The sequence below is a fragment of the Ursus maritimus genome, unplaced genomic scaffold, assembly GCF_017311325.1.
Source record: "Ursus maritimus isolate PB19 unplaced genomic scaffold, ASM1731132v1 scaffold_33, whole genome shotgun sequence".
In the NCBI taxonomy this organism is placed as follows: Eukaryota; Metazoa; Chordata; class Mammalia; order Carnivora; family Ursidae; genus Ursus; species Ursus maritimus.
Genome location: NW_024425897.1, coordinates 4,982,089 through 5,000,298, shown reverse-complemented (window position 1 = coordinate 5,000,298; position 18,210 = coordinate 4,982,089). Strand labels below are relative to the sequence as shown.

The 18,210-nt window shown below is 44.5% G+C and overlaps 1 protein-coding gene and 1 long non-coding RNA gene across 3 annotated transcripts in view; one reads left to right on the top strand and one right to left on the bottom strand.

Annotated features, from left to right (window-relative positions):
* The window catches only part of LOC121099929, a 53,045-nt gene extending 36,149 nt beyond the window's left edge, over positions 1–16,896 (bottom strand). Inside the window, exons 1-2 of the long non-coding RNA XR_005831653.1 lie at positions 16,548–16,896; positions 9,303–9,356 (exon numbers count right to left, since the gene is read on the bottom strand). This is a non-coding gene — a long non-coding RNA (uncharacterized LOC121099929). The remainder of the gene's footprint in view (positions 1–9,302; positions 9,357–16,547) is intronic.
* Positions 16,897–16,955: 59 nt separating this feature from the next.
* SEH1L (SEH1 like nucleoporin) overlaps positions 16,956–18,210 on the top strand; it is a 28,336-nt gene continuing 27,081 nt past the window's right edge. Inside the window, exon 1 of one of the 2 annotated variants that reach the window (XM_008702115.2) lies at positions 16,956–17,207. In XM_008702115.2, the coding sequence (XP_008700337.1) occupies positions 17,097–17,207 (111 nt within the window). In that variant the 5' untranslated portion in view covers positions 16,956–17,096. The remainder of the gene's footprint in view (positions 17,208–18,210) is intronic. The other variant, XM_008702114.2, reaches the window with a different exon arrangement.

Here is an 18,210-nt window from a genome sequence, read left to right as displayed (position 1 = left end):
TAGTAACAAAATGACTGAAAATCAGACAACAGTGAGATGCCCCGTCACACCCACCAGAGTGGCTACCATCAAAAACAACGATAATACCAAACTTTGGCAGATATGTAGAGCAACTGAAACTCTCATGCCTAGCTGTTGGTTGGGTGTGTAAATGGATACAACCACATTGGAGAACTGTAGCAAAATGTGGGCAAAAAGCCAAAAACACATTCAATCTTTTTTTTTTTTTTAAGATTTTATTTATTTATTTGACAGAGAGAGAGACAGCCAGCAAGAGAGGGAACACAAGCAGGGGGAGTGGGAGAGGAAGAAGCAGGCTCCCAGCGGAGGAGCCCGATGTGGGGCTCAATCCCAGAACGCCGGGATCACGCCCTGAGCCGAAGGCAGAGCTCAACGACTGAGCCACCCAGGCGCCCCAACACATTCAATCTTTAACCTAACAATTCTATCTGACACACTTAATGGACAGAAATGAATGTATAGTTTCCAAAAAAAGACTTCTCCAAGAATGCTCATAGTAGCATCATTCTGGTTACCCAGTACAACTAAAAAACCAGCCCAAAGTTAATGGCATACAACCACCATTTTTCAGGCTCAGCTTCTGCAGTCAGGGAGTCAGGAGGGGCACAGTGGAGCAGCTCCTCTCTGCCCCACCGTGGCCGGTTTCTGACACAGCCATTGTGTCACCCACTCACATCTAACTTCTGGGCTGGGCAGGTTGAAGTCTGGGCTTAGCTGGGACTTCAGAGTGTCTACAGTAGCCTTTTAGCATGGTGGTCTCAGGGTAGCGGGACTTCTTCCATGGCAGCTCAGGGCTTTAAGGCAGGTGTTCCCAGACAACTTCCCAGTTCTGGGAAGCTGCACAACCTTTTATATTATAGTCTCAGAAATATGTTAAGTCTATATTATTAGTCTGCTAGGGTTGCCAAATACTGTAGGCTTAAACAAGAGACATCTATTTTCTGATAGTTCTGGAGGCTGGAAAGTCCAAGATGGAGGGTTGGTATTTGGTGAGGTCTCTCTTGCTGGCTTGCAGATGGCTAACTTCTCCCTGTGTCTTCACAAGGCCTTTCTGTGTGTGCACAGGGAGAGAGAACTCTGGCTTCTTTTCCTGTTTTTATAGGGATGTCAGCCCTATCAGATTAGGGCCCTGGCCTTTTGACCTCATTTAAGCTTACTGACATCCTTACAGGCCCCATCTCCAAATATGGTCACACTGGGAGGTAGGGCTCCAACACAGGACTTTCAGGGCCACAGTTCAGTCTGGAACAGTGTCGCTTTCACTATTCTCTATTAGTGAAGCTGTCACAAGCCTGCCCAGCTTTAGCAGGAGGCGGGGGAGAAGACCATCTCTGATGAAGGAGTGGCAAAAATTTTGTGGCCATGTTTTAAAATCATTACATAATCTTACTCATAACAACCCAGAACTGTAAAGAAATGCAAAATCCCGCAACTTCAGAATGGGTAAATAAATTTCAATACATTCGTATAAACAAATACTAATCAACAATCAAAAGGAATATACAAGCACATGGATGAATGTCAAAAACATTATTTTGAAGAAGCCAAACGTACCCCAAAATATGCATTCCATTTACATGAAGTCCAAGAACAGGCAAAACTCACCTGTAGTAATAAAAGTCAGAAAGTGGCTGCTTCTTGGAGGTAGGGGATGGTCAGAATTCACTGCAAAGGGACATATAACCTTCTCTTGCAGTAGAAATGCTCTGTATATTGTTTTGGGCAGTGGTTACGCAGGTGTATACAACTGTGAAAACACTTTGAACTGAACACCTAAGATATGGACATTTTATAGTCATGTGGACTCTTTCTCTATTTACAAATATATTTGTGTGTATATATATAATGATAATGCCCGGGTGCTACTCCCAGGGATTCTGGTTCAATGACTCTGGGATATATCCTGGGTAAGAGGAGCTTGAAAACTTCACTGTATGATTCCAATGTGAAGCAAAGCTTGGGGCCCTTTGCACCAGGCCATACAGGTTCCTCATTGGAGGGAGAAGCCTGTGTAATAACCAAGAACCCAATGTTTGCTGTATGTGTGTGTGTGTGTGTGTGTGTGTGTGTGTGTGTGTGTTCTTACAGCTGCGGTAACAAATTACAACAAATATAGTAGCTTAAACCAACCCACGTTTATTCTCTTGCAGTAGTTCGGTAGTTCAAAATGAGCCTTAAGGGGCTAAAATGTGGGCTATGTTCCTCCTGGAGGCTCCAGGAGGGACATGTCCCTTGCCTCTCGCAGCCTCTAGAGACTGTCCCACATTGGCTCCAGTCTTGGCTCCAGTCTCTATTTCTCATCACATCACCTTTTCCCCTGACTCTGGTCCTCCTGCATCCTTCTTGTAAGGACTTCTGTGAAGATATCAGACCTACCTGCATAATCTGGGATCATCTCCCCATCTCAAGACCCTTAACATAATCCCTATTTGCCCAGCTCCTTTACCATGCGAGGTAACCTTTTCCCAGGTCCTGGGGATTAGGATGTGGACATATCTGGGGGTCCTACCACACTGCTATTCAGAATACAGTTTTTCAGGTGAACTTAGCTGGCTCAGTTGGTGGAGCATGCAACTCTTGATCTTGGAGTCAAGAGTTCAAGCCCCATGTTGGGGATAGAGAGTACTTAAAAAAAATTTTTTTTTAAATGCAGTTTTTCAGATATCAAAGAGAGGACTGGCTCCTCACCTAGAATGTTGGAATTCGAAGGGCTGAGGAAGGTCCCATAGACATCTCAAACTGTTTTTTAAAAGTGACCTGCAAAAATTTTCCTTCTCTCCCTAGACTATATAGCATTGCATGTCAGCTGTCCCAAATAACCAGGCCCTGGGGTAGTGATCTATTAGCAGAAAACTCAATTTCCTTTCTCAGGTCCCAAGACAACAAACCCCATTACAGAGTGAGAACTTGAGAAGAGTAACTGCCCTCTGTTGTGAGGGAAGAGGAAGTGCAAACATTAGTTAAAAGTGTTGTGAGGAATATTTGTAGAGGCATTTATATTCCCACCTATACTGTGATGGTAGATTCTTAGAAAACTGACTCTTAGAACTACGTATGTTGGTAGGACCAAGTGTGAGGTATTCTCTCTCTCTCTCCCCACAAGTTTTTGAGGGCTTGCCATATGCCAAGTGACAAATGCTCAGAAAGAAGTTGTTCTTCCTTACCCACTCTCATCTTCCAGTTTCCTCCAGAGGCATGAGCATTCCTAAGACACCACTTCTCTATGTTGTTTCCCTGCTGGTGGAGCACTAACAGCTCTCTCCTGCCTAGGGGATGAAGACCTGGGTCTCTGGTGTTTGGGGTCCTGTCCTGCCTAACATTCTCCCCCAAGACTCACAAAATGAACTTCACACTCCCCAGAACCAATCTAAATAGAGATACTCGACTCTTTTCTACTTTGTCATTTAAAGTGTTGATATAAGACATCATAAAGGATCCTTCCTGCGTGTTCAGTTAAGGACACCAAGGCTCCTGGATTCCGTCACTGCACCACATGGTCGTTTTCAGACACCCACAGTGCCTGCTGCCTCATGCCTCGTCCTGCTCAAGGCCATTACGTCCCACCTGGCCACACCAGCCAAGCCAGGCACACCAGGCCACACCAACTTCTTGTCCAAACTCCTGAGATCTGTCTACTCTATTTGATACCCAGGCAAAAGGTGAACATCCAGGGGGTCAAATACAACAGGCTAGGAGAAGGTTGGACCCCTGAAACCCATCCATAAAGGCCTGAGGAGTCCTAGGACCTCAGTTAAGAAACTCTTGGAGAAGGCCATCTCTGAGGTCCTTTCTACTAACAAAATCTGTCGTCCTATAATTTTACTCCTTTTGTGTCCTTTTAGTATATAATACAAATTACAGTGGGAAGTACAGATCCCAGAGAAGTGACCATGGAAAATTTGTGCTTCCCTTCTATACTCGTAATCACAGGCATCTTTGTCCTGAAACAGAGACCCTTGTTGGCAGTTCAATCCAGTTCCCTCTGAACCATCTTCAGAAAAGAGATTGAGTCTTTCATCCCAGCCTCAAATGGGGAGAGAAGCTAGAATAGCAAGGGTTTCCCTCTAACACCTAGCCAGTGTCCCAGAAACAGTCCCTACTCTCACCAACCCTTTGTCAGACCTACACAGGAAGGCGGCTTTCCTGGGCTCCTACCATCTCCCTCTGCCTTTCTTAGCATGATGGCTGCCTCCGCTGGTACCACAAATCACCACCTTCTTCTCTTCTTCTGCCCTAACCAGAAAGGAAAACATATCCCCCAGCTCTCTATACCCAGTTTGGACAGGCTGCCCCTTCCAAAGGTCAGGAGCAGAGTAGCAAAGGAAGTCTGCATGACTGCCTTCTCCATAACCCACTGGAGGGAGATCAGAGGGAGAATGCCACTTTCTCAGATCCTCAGGAGGGGAACGCCAGAAAGGCCACACACCTTTTGCCCCTGAGGACTGAGGTCAGTGCTCAGAAACCATCTTCTTAATTCTAGAAGTGCACCTCTTTCTCCTTCACCAAATCTTCCAGTGGGGGCGGACCTCCCTCACCCTTTGCAAGCCTCCTGTCACAAGATGGTTCTCTATGGGTCTCTCATTTTCTGCATATCTTACAAGCAAGGCCCTGGCTTCTCTTTGCTCTGGATTATCTTCTCAAGAACATTTGTATAGTGAACAGCCCTTCTCCAGAGCAAAGGGCAGTGTGCTTACACATTGGTGGGTAGAGTGTCTTCCTCTGGAACAAAGGGGTAGGCAGGCTTACCATCTATTATCACGTATTCAGAGTCCCTATGCTCAGAATGCCTTCTGAATTGCAACCCCTTGAGTGAGCTGGTGTCACCTGGCTCGGTCATATTGGGGCTGCAACAAAATGTAGGTGCTGCGGCTATGTCATGAGTAATAACATGGCTTTTGCCAGTCTCCATGAGACTGGCACAGCCTCCCTTGTTCGCTTGCAAGTAGGGTGAAATCTCAGACCCTTTCCAGGTGTGGACACTCTCTAGTGCTGGATTAAGGGCAAACTCCACCCCACCCCCACCTGCACTGCCCACCCAGGCCTCCTGCCTGTTCTGTCAAGGCCTTTGAGTCTCGAGCACTTCAAGCGGATCGAATCAATTACCAGCGAATCTAGGAATGTAGAGATTTCATTTCCAATTTCATGATATGCTGTCTGCTCTGTCGGAGACCACGGAAAATTTGGGACTTTGCCTACACCCAGCAATCTGCGGTTACTGGGCAGTTCAAAGTTCTACAGAAGGTGTTTTAGTGCCACAGGCTGCTAATGAGGCGCTCTAGACGGCCGAGCGGCCCACTTCTGCGGCCTAGCCGCAGTGGGACGGAGGGACTTACGCAAAGCAGGGATGAATTTCACAAATATAGCTCAGTGTGAAAGATGTTAGATAGAAAAAGTATATATATATAGTACCATTTACAGAAAGTACAAAACCAGGTGAAACTAAGCGTGTCCGAGTTTTTCAGAGAAACAGAACCAATAGAATATATATATTACTTAAATTCCTTCAATCTCCTTTATATAAAATAGTGATATTTAATAATTTATATAAAGTAATTCCCTATATATGCAGGGAGATAAGCGGGAGAATGCCAATATTTATATTCGGGGATTTATTGTCAGGGATTGGCCCATGTGATTGTGGGGGCTGGCAACTCTGAAATCTGTAGGTCAGTCTGGCAGGCCGGAAACTCAGCAGGATTTCTGTGTTATGGTCTTGAGGCAGATTTTCTTCTTTTCCCCTGTGAAACCTCAGTCTTTGCTGGTAAGCCCTTCTACTGAATAGATGAGGCCCATCTACAGTATCAAGGATAATCTTTACTTAACGTTAAGTGATTATAGATGTTAATCACATCTACAAAATACCTTCACAGCAACATCTAGACTAGTGTTTGACCTTACAACTAGCCACTACAGTCTAGCCAAACTGACACATAAAATTAACCATTGTATTGTCAACTTGGTACCCATACATATTTCCATACATATACATAAACCATAATTAATTTCCAAATAAAGACAATAAGAAGGTCATACTTCTGTCTAGCATGACTATCCTGCATGCAACCCATCCCTTCCCCAGGAGAGGAGGCCAAGTCCTTGAGTGATGTTTACTCCTCTCCTTAAATATCATGATATAAAAGTATAAATACTATAACGTAAAGTTAACACATGTTATGTTACATAAAAGGGAATAAGAGGGGAAGAAGACAAAGGTATTTTGCACACGTGCACGCATGCGCACGCACACACACACAAACACACATTTGTAACCAAATAAGAAATATATATTTCTTATATATATATATGTATATATATACATAATCACCATCCCCATTTCTGCAATCAATCATGTGATCACAGGTGTTATTTATAACTATATTCTTCCACTGCTCATTCTATATTTCCTTTGCCTTTAGCAAGCATCTTAGCTGGATAGGATTCCTTGCCTGGGGGTGACCCAAACCTTCATTCTTGCTCTGCTTGAACTGGGTTGTTGATGTTTTCCATTGATTTTAATTCTAGGGCATGATAATACTAAGAGACACCCTAAGGGATCTCCAGTATTCCAGGCATACTCCTCCCTACCTCCACTGTAGACTAGCAGCCCAATTTCTCCTTAGTAGTCATGACCAATCACCCCAGTCAGCACAGTAACCCCTTCTTTGTCTGCTGACTCAGAGACATGAGGAGCCCACAGTGGCCAGTCCATAGTCTTAATTTCTAGTTCAAAAGAATCATTTTTGTCTCTGAGTGGAAGCACTCCTTCCTTTGAAAGTAAGATTTCTAGACCAGCAAAAAGTAAAAATTTTGCCAGTGGGTCACTAGGGGCAATAGCGAGTGGTGTCCCTCTCATTCCCACCCCTTGATTCCTGGTTATGGGAAAAATAGCACCATGTAATGGATACTGACTCAGAGCAATAGAGCCTCCTAGAGCACATCGCTCCAGGCTTGCCAGCTATTGCTGCCTAGCTCACCGCCTAGCCGCTGGCTGTCATTGAGTCTTCAAAGGCCATTCCACCATTCTACCATGACTGCTTCTTCTGGATGTTGGAGAACACAGTAAGACCAGTTAGTCCCATGAGCATAGGCCTATTGACACCACCCTTCATTTGCCATTAAGTGAATTTCTTGATCAGAAGCAATGCTGTGTGAAATGTCATTATGATGAATAAAACATTCTGTAAGTTCACAGGTGGTAGTTTTGGCAGAAGCACTGCATGCAAGGAAGGCAAATCCCTATCCAGAGTGTCTCTTCCAGTAAGAATAAAACACTGAATCTTCCATGATGAAAGTGGTTCATTGTAATCAACTTGTCACTAGGTAGTTGGCTGATCACCCAGGGGAATGATGCCAAATTAGGGACTCAGTATTGGTCTCTGCTACTGGCAGGTTGTGCATTCAGCAGTGGCTATAGCCAGGTCAACCTTGGGGAGTGGCAACCCATGTTAATGAACCTCTGCATGACCTCCATCCCTGCCGCCTTAGCAATATTCACGAGCCCACTGGGCAATGACAGTGTGGCTGGGACAAGAGGCTGACTGGTGTCCACAGAACATGTCATCCTATCCACTTGAATATTAAAATCCTTCTCTGCTGAGGTCACCATTTGGTGACATAGGACACAAATATCTTCATGATTTTTTTTCCCATTCAGAGAGGTCTATCCATACATTTCTTCCCCAAGTTTCCTTGTTACCAATTTTCCAAACATGTTCCTTCCACATTCCTGACCATCAAGCCACAGATCACGAATTGGTATACAATTGCATTTCTGGCCATTTCTCTTTCCAAGCAAAATGAACAACCAGGTGTAGTGCTGGAAGTTCGGCACACTGGGAGGATTTCCCTTCACCACTGTCCTTTGGGGACATCCCAGAAAGGGGCAGGAGTTCTGCAGCAGTCCACTTTTGGCTGGTGCCTGCCTATTGGACAGAACCTCTGTTTACGTTTTCTCTTCCCAGTCAACTGGTCATATGCAACTCTCCACGAGTCCATAGGGGGTGGTTGCAACAAAGAAGGTAAGGAATGTAGCAAGAGTGGGAGCCACTCAAGAGTGGGAGCTCCACTCAAAAATTGCAGCTTTTTGGGTCACTCAGTAAGTGGGTGGAGTAGCATAGCCAAATGAAGGATATACTGCCTCCAAAGTCCTAAAGGGCCCACTACACATTGTACCTCTTTTTTGGTTGTAGGAGGAGACAGATACAATTTATCCGTCATCTTATAAGGGATAACCACACATGTCCCACACCATTGGACCCCTAGAAATTTCGCTAAGGTGGAAGTCCCCTGAAATTTGTCAGATTTATTTCCTATCCTCTGGCACAAAATGTCTTAGACTATTAAAGTCGAGAGTAGTTGCTACTTTTCACTCACTAGGTCCAACCAGCATAATGTCATCCATGAAATGGACAAGTGTGGTATCTTATGGAAGAGAAAGGCAATCAAGATCCTGGTGAACTCACTTTTTAAAGGTAAACCTGTCTCCAACATCAGGAATCCTTTCTATATAAACTTCGGCAAGACAGTTAAAATATACACCGTGTGTGTAGGAAATGTGGTTTGCTTAGGAAAGTCTCAAAAGAAGGTTTTGGTTGCCTTTACTGCATTTCAATTGTTATTATAGCCAAGAACTATAAATTATAATAAAGTTACTTTATTTAAAAAATCCTTGTGAACTAGGAGTGCCTGGCTGGCTCAGTCAGGAGAGCATGCAACTCTTAATCTTGGGGTCATGAGTTCAAGCCCTATGTTGGGTGTAGAGATTACTTTAAGAAAAATAAAAGATCCCTGTGAACTAAAATATGACATAAGGCTGGAGAGCTGATACACCCCCGAGGTAGGACAGTGAAGGTGTCCTGCTGTCCTTGCCAGGTGAAAGCAAACTGCTTCTAGTGGTCTCTATTGACAGGCATAGAGAAAAAGCATTTGTCAGATCAATAGCTTCATGCCAGGTATCAGGGGATGCATGAATTTGCTCAAGCAATGAAACCACATCTGGTATTGCAGCTGCAAGTGGAACTACCAGCACACTGGGGGTTGGTGCTTCAACAGATGAATTTTAGGGACTTGATGTGACTGTGTTTGGAGATTGGGCCTATAGGGAGGTAATTCAAGTGTAAATAGGGTCATAAGGATGGGACCTAATCTAACATGACTGGGATCCTAATGAGAAGAGGATGAGACACCAGACATCTCTCTTTGTTTGAATGCACATAAAGGAAAGACCAGGTGAGGACACAGTGAGAAGGTAGATTTCTCAAAGTCAGGAAGACAGCTCTTACCAGATATTCAGTTTTCTTGCGCCTTGATCTGAGACTTCTAACCTCCAGGCAGAACTGTGAGAGAATAAAATTTCTGTTGTTTAAGCCACCCAGTCTGGGATATTCTATTGTGGGCGTCTAAGCCGACTTACACAATAGTGAAAATGCATTACTGACCTTGTTGCTGAAGGCAAATTTTTTTCTGGTGGAAGTCTTTTTAATAAGTATTGAGGATAAAAGCAATTGCTTGATTGATAGCTGCAACTAGGTACCAGTGATGTGTTAATTTCTCAAGCAATGAAACCACATCTGTAGCAGCAACTTCAAACGCACTGACTGCCTGGGTAAATTTATGATAATCCACCGTCATTCTCCAGGATCCGTTTGTTTTCTGAGCAGGTCAAATAGATGAGCCGAATGGGGATGTGATGGGAATCACCACCTTGCATTCTTCAAGTCCTTGATGGTGGCACTAGTCTCTGCAATCCCAGGAATACAGGATTGCTTTGGGTGTACTATTGTCCTGGGTAGAGGCAGTTCTGTGGCTCCCACTAGCGGCTTCCCCTTGCACTCCCTCTACTGGTCAGAACACCTATGTGAAGATTCTGCCAGTTGCTGAGTATGTCTGTCCCAATTATGCATTCCAGAACTGGGGAAATAACCACGGAAAGGCTTGGGGACTCACTGTGAGATGAACCTCAGCCTAAAACTCCTCTGCTCACCCGATCTCCATAAACCCCTACTCTGACTGGTGGATCACAGCGATGTTTTAGGTCTCCTGGTATTAGTATCAGTTCAGACCTAGTGTTTAGTAATTCCTGAAAAGCCTAAGTACTTCCTTTGCCCCAGTGCATAATCACCATGGTAAAAGGCCGTAGGTCCCGAAGGAAGGCTGAGAGGAAGATTAATAGTACATATTTTTGGCAGTGCAGTACAGTCCTTCCTCAAGGGGATCTGGTCTCCCTTTTAGTCAAGGGTTTTTGGGTCTGTGAAGTGGGTCAAGTCAGGAATTGATTGAAAGGCTGTGACTCTTGGTTTTATGATATGAGTTAGGCTTCTGTGCACTTGACCTAGAACTCTTCCACTTTTACAGAACAAGAAGAATTTGATAGACTGGCTATCTATTTTCTTTCAGGGACACCATGATCTACTACCCAATGCCATAGGTCTCTGCCAATAAGACTATCCTGATTGCTGGTTTGAATCTGACAACTAGTCCTACTTTGTCTTTGGCAATTATCCTGATATCCTGGGATTCAATTATTCCCATTGCATTTAGGGATCTCAGTTTAGAAGCAGTAGTTCCCAACTGTTATTTCTTTTTTCCTTCTTTCTTTCTTTCTTTCTTTCTTTCTTTCTTTCTTTCTTTCTTTCTTTCTTTTTCTTCTTTCTCTCTCTTTTTAAAGATTTTATTTATCTATTTGACAGAGAGAGACAGCAAGAGAGGGAACACAAGCAAGAGGAGTGTGAGAGAGAGAAACAGGCTTCCTCACCTTAACGGCTGAGCCACCCAGGTGCCCCTCTTTCTTTCTCTCTTTCTTTCTCTTTCTTTCTTTCTTTTTCTTTCTCCTTCCTTCCTCCCTCCCTCCCTTCCTTCCTCTTTTTTTAGTTTTTATTTAAATTTCAGTTAAATGCATTGTAATATTAGTTTCAGGTGTACAACAGAGTGATTCAACACTTCCATACAGCACCTGGTGCTCATCACAACTGCCCTCCTTACTCCCCATCACCTATTTCACCCACCCACCCCCCACCTCTCCTCTGGTAATCATTGGTTTGTTCTCTATAGTTAAGAGTCTCTTTCTTGGTTTGCCTTTCTTTTTTTTTTTTGCCCCTATGATCATTTGTTTAGTTTCTTAAATTCCACGTATGAATGAAATCATATGGTATTTTTCCTCTTATTTTGCTTAGCATAATATTTTCTAACTTCATTCACATCATTACAAAAGGCAAGATTTCATTCTTTTTGATGGCTGAGTAATATTCCATATATATTGTAATATTCCATATATATATATGGAATATATATACACACCACATCTTCTTTATCTGTTCATCAGTTATGGACATTTGGACTCTTTCCATAATTTGGCTATTGTTGATTAGGCTGCTATAAACATTGGGGTGCCTGTACCCCTTCAAATCTGTATTTTTGTATTCTTTGGGTAAATACCTAGGAGTGTGATTGCTGAGTGGTAGGTTATTTCTATTTTTAACTTTTTGAGGAACCTCCATACTTTTTCCAGAGTGGTTGCACCAGTTTGCATTCCCACCAACAGTGTAAGAGGGTTCCCATTTCTCTGCATCCTAGCCAACACCTCCCAACTGTTATTTCTTATTTCTTTTTTTTTTAAGATTTTATTTATTTATTTATTTATTTATTTATTTATTTGACAGAGAGAGAGAGAGAGAGAGCAAGCAGGGGGAGTGGCAGGCAGAGGGAGAGGGAGAAGCAGGCTCTCCACAGAGCAGGGAGCCAGATGCGGGGCTCAGTCCCAGGACACTGAGATCATGACCCAAGCCAAAGGCAGACGCTTAACCAACTGAGCCCCCCAGTTGCCCCTCCAACTGTCATTTCTGACCTATAGGAGAAGAGTGACTATAGGAGTTTTTGAAGGTTGCTGGGGCTCTGCTCACAAATTTATTTCTTACAGTTATGGTGAAAGACATGTTCTCAAGACCCTCTTGGATTGGGTGAGCAGGTCTTTTAATGATAAATCCACTCTAATATTTCAAACTCCCTAAACCTTTGGATCCTTTCCTTTATAGTATACCAAAGTAGATCTGGCATTTCTTCATTTAGCATAGGTTACCTTTTGGTCCATGTTTCATCCAACCAGTCAACAAACCAACCAACCAACCAACCAACCAACCAACCAACCAACCAGCCTACCAGAATTCTTTCTAAGCCCTTGAGTTGCAACATTAAATCAAGAATCTCTGCTTATGGGATGCCTGGGTGGCTCAGTTGGTTAAGTGTCTGCCTTCAGCTCAGGTCATGATCTCAGGGTCCTGGGATTGAGTCCTGCATTGGGCTCCTTGTTCATCGGGAAGCCTGCTTCTCCCTCTGCCTGCTGCTCCCCGTGTTTGTGCTCTCTCTCTCTCTTGCTCTCTCTCTGGCAAATAAGTAAATAAAATCTTAAAAAAAAAATCTCTGCTTAGTAGGTTCATATCAACAAAATTGGCCTGATCCTACTTTACCTTCCACCATTATCCCATATTCTTTTTTTAAAAAGATTTATGTATTTTAGAGAAAGAGAGAGAGAGAGCATGAGTGGGAGGGCACAGGGAGAGGGAGAGAGAATCTCCAGCAGACTGTGTGTTGAGCATGGAGCCTGACATGGGGCTCAATCCCATGATCCTGAGATCATGACCTGAACTGAATCCAAAGTTGGATGCTTAACCAACTATGCCACCCAGGTGCCCCATCATTAACCCATAATATTCTTAATATCTATCCCCACACATATGCCCCAGAATTATGTCTATATAAATTGGAAAAATATCTCCAATTCTTTTGGAGCATAGTGTACCTCCTCATGGGTCAAATTTTCTGCCTTTTGAGGGCTTGCTGGGACTTGAGTTTTGCTATATTTCTAGAAGCAAAGAGGGGTATCTGGGGTGAGTCCTGATGTGGATTAGCAGTGTCTTGCAAAGCAACTACCTCAAAAGAGGCCACTGCAGGCTCTTCAGACAAAGCAGGGTCTACATCCTCAGAAGGGAGTGGAAGGTTGCTCGATTTCTTTCTTTCTTTCTTTCTTCTTTCTTTCTTTCTTTCTTTCTTTCTTTCTTTCTTTCTTTCTTTCTTTCTTTCTCTTATTTATTTGAGAGACAGAGCAAGCACAAGCAGGAGGCAGAGGGAGAGGAAGAAGCAGACTCCCCACTGAGCAGCGAGCCTGATGCGGGGCTCAATTCCAGGACCCTGGGATCATGACCTGAGCGGAAGGCAGACGCTTAACTCACTGAGCCACCCGGGTGCCCCAGAAGGGTTGTTTCTACCAGCAAAGAAGACACATAATTTAGGGCCCCATGTCCCTAGCTTCATCAGGATCTATCCATATTTCTCCATTGCAGTTTTCAGGGTCTCGTTTTTTTCCAATCCATGACCTTGCAGCAGTTCCCTGTGTGGCTGGGATTCAATTTGTGTTGTTATTGAACCGCTTGCAGGATGAGGTTCTGCATTTGGTTTTCAGAAATCTCAGCTCTGTGGTGATGTCACCAGCCAGACCCCAACACCTCATCTTTACATTTGCTCATACTCACTAACCTTGTCTTACATTTTTCCTTAAGCTCTTCTTTCTGGCTTACCTCTTAACTCAGGCTAATGAAACCTGAAACCACCCCTCAGGTGATGCCCTGACAAGACCTCCAGCTGGCCCAGGCCACCCAGACTCCTTGAGTTAAACCCGACTCTCACCTGTGAGGGTGGGCAATGCAATGACCCCTTGAATGATGGGCAATTGCCTTTACCTCATTCTAATACTAATTCTAATACTAAAATCTCCACCCAAGGAGGAGCCTCAGCCTCATTTACATGACATACAATGTACGTATAGGCATGTTTCTTTAAGGTGCATGTATGACCTTATGTAGGCCTTTACATACAATGACAAGGTTTCCCTATCTAGACATTCATCCTAACCCTAAGCAGAAGGAATTACCCATTCAGCCTCTCTTGGGGAGTCATGGTTTGGAAGCTATTTCCTGTGATCTCCTTATTTGCTTCAAATAAAGTTTACTTTGTGTGACAACTCCACCTGGTGTATCTGTGACTCATCAAGGAGGGAACTCAAGTTGGTTTGATTACAGTGACTAGAGAGAAAGGGTTCTTTCAGGGCAGACATAGAAACTTCCCAGGTAGTTATGTGGGGGTTGAGCTGGGATCACACCCTGAGCCGAAGGCAGACGCTTAACCGCTAACCACCCAGGCGCCCCTAAAAATATATATTTTTAAAGATTTTATTTGAGAGAGAAAGAGACAGAGACAGAGAACATGAGCAGGGAGGAGAGGGAGAAGTAGGTTCCCTGCTGAGCAGGGAGCCCAATGTGGGGCTCGATCCCTTATGACCTGAGCTGAGGGCAGACACTTAACTGACTGAGCCACCTAGACACCAATTTATTATTTTTAAAATTAAAAAAATTTAATTAACAAATAATGTATTATTTGTTTTAGGGGTACGGGTCTGTGATTCATCAGTCTTATATAATACCCAATGCTCATTACAGCACATACCCTCCCCAATGTCCATCACTTAGGTACCCCATCCCCTCACCCCTCTCCCCTCCAGCAACCCTCAATTTGTTTCCTAAGATTAAGAGTCTCTTACGGTTTTTCTCCCTCTCTGGTTTTATCTTGTTTTATTTTTTCCTCTCTTCCCCTATGATCTTCTGCCTTGTTTCTTAAATTCCACGTATCAGTGAGACCATATAATTATTTTTCTCTCATTGACTTATTTCACTTAGCATAATGTCCTCTAGTTCCATCTACATCATTGCAAATGGCAAGATTTCATTTTTTTGATGGCTGTGTAATATTCCATTGTATATATATATCACATCTTCTTTATCCATTTATCTGCTGATGGACATCTGGGCTCTTTCCATAGCTTGGCTATTGTGGATATTGCTGCTATAAACATTGGGGTGCACAGGCACCCCTAATTTACAGAATATTTTTTAAAAGTTGTAGAGTTTTTAGGGGCACTTGGCTGGCTCAGTCAGAAGAGCATATGACTCTTCATCTCGGGGTTATGAGTTTGAGCCCCACATTGGGTGTAGAGATTACTTAAATAAATAAAACTTTAAAAAAGTTTTGGAGCTTTTCTAAATTGATTGGAGTTTTATAGATAATGAGTACTGTTTTTGGAAACGAGTGTCTTTGATTTTAAAGCAGTTACCGTTGGTATTAGTAATCATACCTGCAACTCACAGATTTGGGGCCTGTTAAAGTATCAATGACATCTTCCTTTTTTTTTTTTTTTTTTTTTAAGAGAGGGCGCATGGTGGGGGAAGAAGGGCAGAGAGAGAGAGAACCTCAAGCAGGCTCCACCAGAGTGGAGCCCAACATGAGGCTCAACCTCACAACCCTGAGATCATGATCTGAGCCGAAATCAAGAGTAGGATGCTTAACCGACTGAGCCACCCAGGCGCCCCAACATCTTATCATTTTTAGTTAAAAAAAAAAAAAAAGGCAAGTAAAAAAAATTCCAGAAAGGCTGAGTCATTTCTCCACCTTCCTCTGCAGGTTTCTGTGCAATCCATCAGGGGCCAGCTGGGACTAATTATTTCGAAAACTTTCTAGCCATATTCTTGTCATTTCTCATTTCTGGCCATAATCCAAAATATAAACCCTTTCTGCAGGCTTATTTTTGAATTTTTTTTTCTATTTTCATACCCCCAACCTAATATTCCACCATTTCCCATCCTAATTTTACCACTATGCCCTCTAGAATGCCTGATAAACAAAATACCCTAAATCGCTAAACTCTCTGCAGAATAGAGGCATCCCCCTCTCCTCGAAAGTTCATGTTACACCATTTTACTTTTATGCAGATCCTACATCAGTACCTGTTTTTGCTAACAGAAAAAAAAATCTAAAGGGGATTTTTACCTTTAAAGAGGTGAAAAATGAAAACAGCATTCAGTGTTCGTTTTGCAGCTAGCTGTTACAGAGGCAGCAGTAACCCTGAGCATCAGGGGCAATGCAGAGCTTCTTCCTTGGGAACTAACTACACAGCATCTGAACATCAAGCTGCCAGAGCTTTGAACTGTGTGAGCATCTGTGCCTTATGCTGATTTATTTTGTGCATCCATTAACCAGCTGTGACCTAAGGTGGTATCAGAAAAGTCTAAGAGAATTTATGGGTCTGAGACTTCTTAAAAAGTTTCCATGTAAACTTATGGTAATAGATTCTTCCCTTGCCGTTTCATCTTAGGAAAGGTTTTATAGGAATGCTCTACTTTCAGATAGGCAAGGGAAATCTGTATTCTTCCACTTCCCGGGTTTGACAGGATCATTGAGGGCTCTTTTCCACTGGCCTCTTCCCAGGGTTTTGTTTTGCTTGTTTGACTTATTTCTTTGTGAACTCTGGCTCCAGACTTCAGTCTTTCAGTTCATTTTGGATCCTGTCATTTTCTTAGGTGACCTGAGTTTCTTCATGAAGAACTTTCTAATTTCTAGTACCTCATTGCCTGTATCTTGGTTCTTGACACCCCCAAACCCGTTCTGTGAAAACTTTAAACATTTTGATGACTTTGGAGCCTTACCTTCTCTCTCCTTCACACCAGCTCTTCGACCTCCATAACCCCTCGGTTTTTCCCTCTCAACTCTGTCCCTCCTGTGTTTACATTTCGGCCGAGCCTGGACTCCTTAGGCGTATTTCCACCCTTCCTTGCTTGTTAACTGGCCCGGCAAGGCGCCCTTCCGTCTTCGTTTGCTCTGAGCCTGTGTCTAGGTTGGGGGTTAGACACTGACCAGTATTGACCCGGGGCCCAGGATGGTTTTTCTCACTTTTTCACTTTTCCCAATTACCATACTTTAACAATAAATTCTTTCAATTTTCATTACAGCACAGCAAAGTCCAGTACGCCAAGAGCGGCGCCTTCCCAGGGTCGGGCTCTTTCAGGAGGCGCAGGCGCAGTCACCCTACACGCGGCCTCTCGGGGCATGACGGGTAAAGGGGCGGGGCGCGCGGATATCACGCGCTGTTCCCTGTCGGCTGCGGGGTCGTGGTGGGTTGCGGTCCCCGCGCCGCCCCGGCCGCCCTCTTCGGTGGCGGGAGGGGCATACGGAGGAGGCGCGGCCTCGGGGAAGCCATGTTTGTAGCGCGCCACATCGCGGCGGACCATAAAGATCTCATCCATGATGTCTCTTTCGACTTCCATGGGCGTCGGATGGCTACCTGCTCCAGCGACCAGAGCGTCAAGGTGTGCGCGGAGCCTTGGGCGGGGCCGGGCCCGGAAGGAGGGGAAGTGAGACCGTGCAAGACTCGCTGTTAGAGCGGAGGGAGCGGCGCTTGGAAAGGGGACAACCCCCCGATTTTGAGGCGCGCCGCTGGGCACGAGGTTTGGAGCCCAAGGCGGGCGGGGCAGCGGGTGTGCTCCGCCATCCTTGCCTCAGTATTGTGGGGTCACAGCCGCCCCCCGCCCCGGGGTGGGAGGTGGTACCCTGCCTTGCGCCTGCGCGGAGGGGGAGGGCGGGCGTCGTAACCACGTGCGCGCTCCCGCCACTGGGGGCCTTGGGAGTACGCTTGTTCCAGCGCGCGCGGTCTCGGGTACTTATGGGCGAGAGCATGAGAGCCCTTCAATTTAGTGTGCGCGAGGGATTTGTCAGACTGCGCGGGTTTGGGGGTAGTTGTGCTCTTACCACGCTGGTTCAGCCAGGGCACTTTGCCTTGCGATTTATAATTCAGTTAGCTCGCCGTGTGATCTCAAGTGCTGTGTGCCTTGTCTCCGTCTGGGGAGATTGTTCTATGTTCAGAGAGGAAGCACATCTCTTTCCGCGATGGAAGAAACAAATCCATGTTTGTTTCTTAGAGTTCGTGTAAATGTACGCTGCTCTGAGAAGCAATTTCTGTGATAAGAGAATGGTCTTTGGGATTTAGGAAATTTAGAGATTATGATACAGTGAATGATAATAGTCTTGAAGATGAAAGCTGGAATGTGGATTATTTGTATTTCTCGACGGCTCCAAAATGACTGAAAATCTGAAGGACCGTTTTTACCACTTGTTTTTCACAGACAAGTTTGACACCAGTGAATCCTCAAAGATTATTAATAACAACTAGCTTTGGGGCTCCTGGATAGCTCAGTTGGTTGAGCATGGGACTCTCTGATTACAGCTCAGGTCCTGAGATGGAGCTGCCAGGAGCTCTGAGCTCAGCGGGGGTCTGCTTCTGTCCTCCCCCCCCCCCCCCCCCCCCCCCCCCCC